Source organism: Sinocyclocheilus anshuiensis, unplaced genomic scaffold (genome assembly GCF_001515605.1).
Source record: "Sinocyclocheilus anshuiensis isolate Anshui unplaced genomic scaffold, SAMN03320099.WGS_v1.1 scaffold14, whole genome shotgun sequence".
Lineage (NCBI taxonomy): Eukaryota > Metazoa > Chordata > Actinopteri > Cypriniformes > Cyprinidae > Sinocyclocheilus > Sinocyclocheilus anshuiensis.
Genome location: NW_015544139.1, coordinates 219,139 through 229,203, shown reverse-complemented (window position 1 = coordinate 229,203; position 10,065 = coordinate 219,139). Strand labels below are relative to the sequence as shown.

Genomic DNA, 10,065 nt, shown 5'->3' with positions numbered 1-10,065 from the left:
ATATTTTACATGAGATATTATTGTGTATTATTCCACCCATTAAAATCATTGTGTCTGTGTTTCAGGCTCAGATGGTGCACTGTATGCTGTCCCGATTGCCCGCGGGGCGGCCAGAGGCGTCAGAGATCACAGAGGCCCCTTTGTTCCAGGAGCTGGAGGTGCCCTGCAGAATCCGACAACGCACTCGAACGTACAGCGCTTCATCTGCAGGACGACCGTCGCGACAGATATCCTCATCAAACTAGAACTCCCACTCAAAGACAGACACATACTGTGCCTCATCTGCAGGATGACAAATGCAACCAGTCACCACCTCTTAGAATGCACATCATTCAGACAATTTTGTACAGATAAAGAGCAGATAAACTGAGCCCAACTAAACAACAGATCATTCCACAAACCTCTACAACTGGAACCAAAAACGTCGTAACCATAAAACAAGCTGCACGCTGTGGCGTTTGTGCCAAGGGCATTCAGTGATTTACAATAAGCCCCCATTGCATTTCTTTCAACTCATAGTTGACCAATCCCATGATTCCATGCTCCGGAAACATTTGAACACTCCCACACACACACACTTGCTGTAGGAGGAGAGTTGTTGTTTTTCCAGTGCTAACGAATGCTGATGAATGACCTGCCTTTGAATGCCGTTCACTCTGCATGTCTTAAACAGGAAGTTGTGCGACGTGTGCTTTCCTGTCCGAACGGAAAGTTGTAGGAGTTATTTTTCTCCTCTAATGTAAATAGGCTAAAATAATAAGCAGGAGAGGCTTTGTGTGTTTTAAAGGTGCTCGTTCAAGACTGAACGCACAAGTTCAGAGGCATTATAGCCACTCGCGGTTACAGTGTTAGTGGCTTAGGTGCACATTACTGGATGAACGTGAATCTGCATATGACTGAGCGGATGTGGAAATATTCAAACTGCCTTTAAGCTGGACTTTAAGATATGAATGACACGTTTGTGATGATGGTCAGTATGAGACTTAGAACTGAGACTTTAAACATCATTCTGTAAAATACTTCATGTCATTAGCACCCAGAAAAGTAGTTTACTGTATTTCGAATAATTTTAAAACACATTTTTCCTAAAAAAAAAAAAACACTGAATAAGAAGTGCTTTGACTAATCACACAATAAGAAAGGATACAGCTGGAGGAATCACTTCAACCAAATATTCAGCACACACCCTTAATTGTAACATATCAGGTAATTACTGATTGTGTGATTTTTTTCTTACCAATTTTGATCAGAGGGACTCAATTTTCTTTTGTATATGATGGAATTTTCTGTATAGTAACTGCTTTTTATGACTTTTTTTTTTAAACTTCTATGGACAATTTTCCTAAGAATTGTTGTCAAAGTTTGAGAGAATGGCGATAAGAGTGGATCTTTATGGTCTCTGGTGATGGATTTGATCTCTGTGGTCGTGTTAAAGAGCACTGGGTGCTTCTGCACCTTCAGGAGCCGCTTCTGTATGTATGTGAATACTGGTGTTTCCTGAACGGGCCTTTATGCTGCAGAACGGACATGAGATTATGACCTTTGACCCTTAATCAACAACCCTGTAATCCACGTCAGGGACCACTTATGAACCCTTCACCTTTTAACCTGTATCTGTGACCCCGACCCAGTGAAGAGAGCAACAAGTGCTGATCCTGTTCGTTTAGATCACTGTGGCAAATCCTTCCACCAGATCTTTCCCTGCCTAATGATCTTCTTCAGTCTCTTGATTTAAATCGGTTTTATTCATGTCTGGTTCATTGTTGTTAATGTAGCATTTGGTTCTGACAATTCAATTTCTCCAGTGTTTTTCAGATGTTTAGTTTTTCCCTGTGACTGTTGAAATCCCAGTTCATGTTCTTTAGCCCAGCCTTGTCTCCTGCCGTCTTTGTAAATATGTTTATTTGTTTTTATTTATGTTGAGTACAAAAATCAATCCGTTGGATTGGTTGAGGTATAAATAAGGTATATGAATGCACTTCATCCAGTGGAGTGTGTTGAAATATTGTGACTTCTTACAAGTCAGAATTTAATAAACATTCTATGATGTTTGTAAAAGTGCTTTGTCTTTTTTATGCGGTCTTAAAAAAAAAAACAATTCTAAAATGAATGCACAATATAGACATGTTATATATAGACATGCTATACATAAATAATCTTAAATTAAAAATTCTAAAAGATTTCTTGTAAATGTTGTATATAGTGTTATCATGCTTTTCCAATAATCGTTTTATAGTACCGTGAAACAAATTATTTATAAAAGTTTTGTTTCACTTTTATTTCTAATGTTTGTGATGTTTGACATGCTGAATACAAAAATCATATTACTTTTTGTGTCATTAACAGTGTTGGGCAGTAACTAGTAACTTAGTTACTATAATAATATTAATCTTTGCAGTAACTAGTAGTGTAACTAATTACTGTTGCCAGAAAGTAATAAGTAAAGTAACAATATTACTTTTGAAATGAGTACCTAGTAATGAGTAATATATTACATTCTTTGAGTAACTAGCCCAACACTGGTCATTAACTGCTCATAAAAACAAAACAAAAAATGTTGACAACAATACAAGCTAATCTGTTATTATTCATGCATAAAAATTACATGGTACATGCACAATAGTTTAACATAACCAGTTACCAAAAGTGAGCCGTCCAAAACTTCTTAAGTGTACGTTGGATGATTTTTGTCTTTTATGACTAGTCCCAGAATGTTCTGGAATGTTCCAGAAAGCACTAGAATATTACAGAATATTAAAGAATGTTGCAGAAACTTCTAGAGAGGTTCGGAGAGCCCTTGGCCGGGACTGGTGTCTGACGCTTGGCCTGACTCGAATAGGCCTTCACGGCACCGTACTACGATCTATTCTCTTCATCACAGCCCTCAGCGGACTGGTCCGTCTACCCGCGGCCACGGAGGCGAAGGAGTGCGATAAACCATGCTTGAACGGCCAGTGTAACACCGCCAGCGGCGTGTGTGTGTGCGAGCCGGGATGGGTCGGGGAGCAGTGCCAACACTGCGGCGGCCGCTTCAGGTGAGACACAGACGGCTCTTATTCCCAGCTGATGCTCGTGACATTGACACGAACGCGTCTGATACATGGAGATCTTTCAGAATTCGCTGTAACTTCTGTCATAGTTCGGGTTATGTGTGGTTATATTGACCGCGTACCATGAAGGCTCATCTTTGGGAATTATGAATATAAACGAGCTGCGCTGTCTGTCATCAGATAACGTTACTGTCGTCAGAAACTGCTCTTTAAAAGGCTGCTAATTTTGATTCGTCAGAGACCCCCGATTAAGTCTTGAACCCCTCAACGTTTTATGTAGACTATATATAAAATATTCAGTGGGGGTTCTGTGAAGTATGTATTCTTTTTACATTTAAAAGTATAAATGGGTTTCAACAGCTTTTTCAAACATTTTAGTAACCACGAAGGATACACTTTAAGGTATTGTTGTCATTAATTATCACTTTAATTTTGAAAGTATGTAACAAGAAAGGTCTCAAAAAAAGTGTTTTTTTATAGTCGTGTAATTTATATAGTTGTATGTTTGCATCCTGTGGGCGCCAAATAACAACTGGTTTGCACAAGCCGATTGGGCCCTTACATTTTTCCTCACAGAAATGTTGTATTGTTGAATATTTTGGCTGAATATCGCCGAATATTTCACACCCTTGTCATCAAACAAAGATTGCTGTTGTCTAGAGTGACTTGTTGAGTCTATTTCAGTCATATTGGTACTGTGGTAGAGTTAGTTGGTGTTTTCGTAAATCAACAGTGGCCAAAAGCTGAAAAGATCAACGTCGCTGACAAAAGAATAGTAGTATTTTATGGTTTCATTGGAGTATGAATGCTGCTCCATCATGGGATGCGACTCACTGATGGGCAAAGTCTGGCAGAGACACTGGCTACATTGGAGGCTGTGGGTCATGTGGGGTGAATCAGGCTCCGAATGGTTGAGAAGAGACTGGCAGACTGAAGCCAAATGATCATGTGGTGTCAATCATTAATCTAACACAGCCATGCTGGAGGCAGAGACCGTTCCCAACATTCTGCCTTTTCATCTCAGTTCAGGAATGTTCCTGTCCTGCTAATGACCAGGAATAAAGTCTACGGAACACGGTCTAGATTCATTAGTAGATCTGTTTTTCTATGTAGACTTCTGCGAAGCAAATGTACATTGGCCATATTGTGGCCACATCAGAGTAATATATTAATAATATTCTGTTATTTTGACACTCTCCACAGGTTCTTTCATAATCTGACTGATGTTCTTATGTGATGTTTAATCATTGATGCTGTGCAGCAGTTCTGTTATTGATTGATTGAACTAAAACAAAAAAACAACCTAAATTTCAGTAACTGAAATAAAGCTGAAATAAAATAAAATATAAATAGTAGATTAAAAACTTGAAAACATATCCAAAAATTAGAAATGTTTGCTTTAGCAACTAACTTAAATAAGTTTAAGTTGTACTACTAAATCTAATGTGAAAAAAATTAAAGCTAATAGAAATGTTTAAAAAAAAAACGAATAAAAATGATGAAAGCACATTATTAAATTGCTAAAACATCAACTAAAATTAAAATGAAAACTGAAAATATAAACCCAAAAGCTATTTCAAGATAATAATAAATACTATAGTAGTATAGAAATATTACTAAATAATACCATGATAAAACTTATGTTGGATGTGCAACTTTCGATATGGAGAGGCTTTGTAAATGAGACATGCGCCGAAATGTGTCCAAAATCGGATACTTTCCTACTAAATAGTATACAAAAAAAACAGTACACAAACAGACTAGTATGTCCGAATTCATAGTATTTGAAAAACAGTAGGCAAAAAGTACCCTGATGACCTAATACTTCTGAAGTGCACATTCGATGGACACTTTACTGTCCCATGAGGCCATAGGAAAGGATTTATAAATGGTGGTGAAACATCGCAACAGACGCTGGTAGGTCACATGACAGTAAAAACGTGGTGAATGCAGTACATCCGAATTTTATTTATGCTACCTATATTCATGCTAAATGAGAACATGGCAGCTGTGACTTAGTACATACTGAATTTTTTTCTTCCATATAATAGGAATCTATTAATAGGAATCTATAAATAGAATTCTATCCCTGTGTATGAAATCACAGAGAGAGGATGTGTATCCTGTCTGAAAGCCATGATGCTGTGTGTTGTATGCTGTGTGTGTTCCTTAATTTGCTGGTCCGTTCATAATTATCAGCAACAGGATATGCTTTAGTAAATGGCCTCTCTTTAGTGGATCATTTGCTGAAGTACAGAAGCCTGACTGTTTCCCCACACCAACCGCAAACACAAAAAACATCCATTCCTGCCCCAGAATGTCGCCACTGCATTTCTGCTGAACACCAAATGATGGTTTGTTCTGTTAAACCGCTGCGTGCAGCTTCACAGTGGCTCACGCTAAGTGCTCCATCTCTCAGCAGCTCCGTCTGCACTTAGCAAGTCTAATTCTCAGTAGACCCAGGTTTGAAATCACTTATGGCAGACAGGCATTTCTGACGTTCACTCGGCTGGCTTATATCATCATAAAGACTGAATGGAGACAACTGCCAAAAAAGCACTACAGCTCAATTATTCTTCAGTCTTTTGCCCGTTATTGAATGTGTGTGCTTTATTTGAAGAAATACATGATGTGATTTTAATTGTTAATGATTCTAATGGGACATTGTTGAATGATGATCTAATCGGCTGGGTGGAAGATTGCTGTGCTCCGTCGAGAACCATGTCTCGGTTATGTGTGTTTATCACAGCTGTCTGCTGGAGAGTGTATGTGCAGCTCCCACAGGATTGTGGGTGTGTTAATGAACTGTTTTTCAGTGTTAACAAAGCTCCTTGAGACTGTAGTCAGGGGCTTAGAAACCTCGTCACCACACAATGCAGCACGTAGCTACTACTGCCACACAAAAAGTTTTGGGAGTGTGGGAGTTTTCTTAGGTTCCATAAAAAAATGATGGGATGTTAAAGGGATAGTTCAACCATAAATGAACATTTTGTCACCATTTACTCATCCTCAGGTTGTTCCAAACCTGTATGAATGGGTTTCTTCTGATGAACAACACAAAAGAAGATATTTTGAAGAATGTGTGCAACCAAACAGTTAGCCGGTAGCTATTGACTTCAATAGTATTTTTTCCCCCATTGTGGAAGTCAGTGGCTACCGGTAACAGTTTGCCCCCCACCCCCCAAAAAAAGAATAAGTAAAAAATAAAACACGAATTGACTGATTGATCATTCAAAGTTATCAATTTTCAAAATTGTATATATATCGTAATAATATAATTATTTTGCATTATTTTGGCCACCATAATTGTGTGATGATAAATCTGATATTGTACCAGCCCTGGTTCATAACATGAAATAAAATCGTCATTTACTCAGCCTTGTCATTCCAAACCCATGGGACTTTCTTGTAAATGATGACTGAATTAGCATTTTAGAGTGAATTATCCCTAAGAGTTTCTAAAAATGTATTACATGAAAATCTGAGTTAGTTTCTGTTTTCACCATTACTTGTGAAACTAGTCCTACGCTGCACTCACTGTGCTTGTGTTTTTACTATTGACCTTTGGATCTTGACGCGAGACACGCCTGTTATTTAGTTCCCCAATTAAACGTTTACTGAGGGCTGTTAAGCTTGCTTTACATAATTGGTAAACTGTAGGTGATTTATTTTAGTCTTTTATAATAACCTGTAGGTATACTCTTTAGGTGTATGTGCGTGTGTTAACAAACGTGGTTCCATTAGTTTAATAATGTGTCTGTCATACACAGGCTAACGGGACCCTCAGGTTATCTCTCTGATGGACCAGGAAACTACAAATACAAGACCAAGTGCACGTGGCTTATTGAGGGACAGTGAGTATTGGCCTAAAAATGAAACACTCTTTCTCAGATTTGAGGTCTGATCGTTAAGCCTGAACCTGGCCTGTTAACAACACCTTGTAACCTGACATGAACTAAAACAGTAATGTTAAATTTGACATTTTGGCTTAACTCAAAATCGATTACTCTTTTATCACTCGAATAATGCTTGATTACTCTTCCATCACCCCTGTTATATATAAATATATATTATGGTAAGATTGTTGATTGTGATCCTGCCTGATATTTTCTGCAATGTTGGCCACCACTTTTTTGCTTTTTGATTTGGTTTTCTGCCACAGTAATATAATGCTATGTAAATGTTTGTCAGTATTAATATGCAATGAAGTAATTGCTATGTCATGTGATTAATTAAAGTTTTAAATGAATGTCAATCCTATATTTATTAATTATTTCCATAATACACATTTTGATTCATTGCCTATTTGAACCATTTGTCAGCTCCTGTCAGGTTTGGGTTATTTAGAAGACCTCTATATCAAATACATAGTATTTGTGTGGGTTATGGTGGTTGATGGCTGTTTTTTTGACAGGCCGAACTCAATCCTGAGGCTTCGCTTTGAGCATTTTGCCACTGAGTGCAGCTGGGATCATCTGTATGTGTATGATGGAGACTCCATCTACTCTCCTATACTTGCTGCCTTCAGGTATTCTCGTCATTTCTCTTTATTTCTGTGTGTGTGCGTGAGGTGTAAACGGGAGGAGTGAGATGTCCAGGTTAGGCCTGTCGCAATAATCAATATATCGACTTATCGCGCAATATATGTACATGACCTCAATAATTTTTGGTGACGCAATATATCGCCCATTATATTTACTTAAAAATTAATGTCACCATGTTTTGTATATTCCACTTGCACCTGTGTCTTTTGCAGCTTCTCATGGTGTAGTCATGAGGTGCTAGTTCAAATTTTAAAAATGCTTCTACAAAAAAAGTTTAATTTGCAGATATGGTCTTGTTTAGTGCCTTTGTGCATACGGACATCTGACTGCTAAGTAGTGATTGTGTTTTTCAGCAATAGTGTGCACCCTTGATTTACAGAGAAAAGAAGGTCAGGGAAAAATCTGTAGATGGAAAAATCTCCATACAAGTTCTTTGTGCATTTTTATTTTTTTCTACTCGTTACTTTGCACTTTTTGTTAGAAAATGTTTATTTACTATTTATTCAAGTTTTTTAAGGTATCTAATATTTTGATACTTAATTTCCATGATCTAAATATTCTTAAAAATTAAAAGTTTGTTGTCATTTGGAAGTGTGTAGGCCTTCTTGCATTATTATGCTATTACATTATGATTATATATTCAGTGGCATAAAAAGGTCTTTAAAATGACAGTAATATCGCTTATCGCAATTATTTGGGGGGCAATATATCGCACAACAAAAAGTTGTTATCGTGACAGGCCTAGTCCAGGTAATGACCTGTTAATCCAGGATCAGATTAGAATGCGGGAGCTTCCGGAGGGGCCGCTCTGCCTCTCAAGCTCCTTACACCACATCAGACGCTGATTTTGAACACAAGCGTCCAGTGTGAACGTTCCCTAGGAAATATAACTGAGCTCTGGTGGAAATACCCTGATATATATGTCATTCATGATTAATTGATTCTTCAACCAAAAGTATTTTATAATAAGTTTGTAGCATTTGACTGGTCATGTGATCTTAACATTGCATCCACCATTAAAATACTACCGTTCAAATGTTTGGGGTCAGTAAGTGAGGTTTTTTTTATTATTATTCATTTTATTTTATTTGATTTTTTTCAGCAAGGATCCATTAAATTGATCAAAAGTAACAGTAAAGACATCTTAATGTTATAAAAGATTTTTATTTCAAATAAATGCTGTTCTTTCAAACTTTTTAAAATGTATCTTTTTTTTTTTTTTTGAAGGAATTCTTTTCTTTTCCTGCAAGGATGCATTAAATTACATTTGAAATTGTTACTTATTATTATTTTTATTGTTATTTTAAACTGTTATTTTAAATTTCACAGTATTACTGTTTTTCTGTATTATTGATCAAATAAATGCATCCATGGAGAGCAAAAAAAAAAACTTTTAGAAACATAAAAAAAAAATGCCAACACCAAAATATTTATTTCTTTATTTTTATTTCTTGAAGTGGAGAAAATTACAGTCATCTGATTTTTTTTCTTTCTTTCAAGACTTTTAAGTCTTGTTAAAGGGTTAGTTCACCCAAAAATGAAAATTAGACTGTTTTACTTACGCTCGAAGCATCCTAGTTGTATATGACTTTCTTCTTTCAGACGAATCCAGTCGGAGTTATATTAAAAATTGTCCTGGCCCCTCCAAGCCTTTCAATGGGGGTAAGCGGGTGTTCGGTTGTCAACAGTTCAGAAGACGTATCCATATTTCAAACATAATAAACACTTTTCTCTCACTTCCGCTGACTGTCATACACTGAAGCAGTTCCGGCGGATGATGTAAGACGCACGGCGTTGCATGATTAGTGACGAATGAGGAGAGAGAACAAAACAAAATGCCGGTCACGAATTAGAAGTACAAACCGAGGATTTGCAAAGAAAAATGTCAGAGGATTTCGATATAAACCAAGAGGAGACTTGGAAACTTTGCTTCCTTTGCTCCTATAAACAAACGCGCGAGACTAGCATATCTCAGAGGCGCGCGTGCTGCGCATTAGAGGTCTACACGGAGGACCCAAGATCCGAGGACCCGGGATCCGTACGGGTTCGGGGCTATATTTTAAACCGATCGGGTCCAGTCGGGTCTGTGTCTTCCCGGCCGGGTTCGGGTCCATCTTTCAAATAATTGACGGTCCGCGTCGGTTCCGGGTAGTACATTTTTGACATTTCTCGGTTCTGCACGGGCCCGGGTCCAACTTTCAAAATAATAGATGGGTCCGGGTCGGTTCAGTGTAGCACATTTACGGGTCTCTTCGGGTTCGGGGACGAATTTTTGGACCCGTGTAGACCTCTACTGCGCATACGTGCTGTGTCATCTGCCGGAACTGCTTCAGTGTATGACAGTCAGCGGAAGTGAGAGAATAGTGTTTATTACGTTTGAAATATGGATATTTTTCTTTAAAAAAACACATGGATTCGCTACAGGGGGCCTTTATTCATCCCCCGGAGCCGTCTGTGGCACGTTTTATTAT

The 10,065-nt window shown here is 37.8% G+C and overlaps 2 protein-coding genes across 2 annotated transcripts in view; both read left to right on the top strand.

Moving 5' to 3' along the window:
• The window catches only part of LOC107695012 (eukaryotic translation initiation factor 2-alpha kinase 3-like), a 43,207-nt gene extending 41,030 nt beyond the window's left edge, over window positions 1–2,177 (top strand). Inside the window, exon 11 of the mRNA XM_016494773.1 lies at window positions 66–2,177. Within this exon, the coding sequence (XP_016350259.1) occupies window positions 66–245 (180 nt within the window). The 3' untranslated portion in view covers window positions 246–2,177. The remainder of the gene's footprint in view (window positions 1–65) is intronic.
• LOC107695011 (attractin-like) overlaps window positions 1,393–10,065 on the top strand; it is a 61,996-nt gene continuing 53,323 nt past the window's right edge. The window contains exons 1-4 of the mRNA XM_016494772.1: window positions 1,393–1,472; window positions 2,781–3,035; window positions 6,821–6,904; window positions 7,465–7,578. Coding sequence (XP_016350258.1) covers window positions 1,393–1,472; window positions 2,781–3,035; window positions 6,821–6,904; window positions 7,465–7,578 — 533 coding nt within the window. The remainder of the gene's footprint in view (window positions 1,473–2,780; window positions 3,036–6,820; window positions 6,905–7,464; window positions 7,579–10,065) is intronic.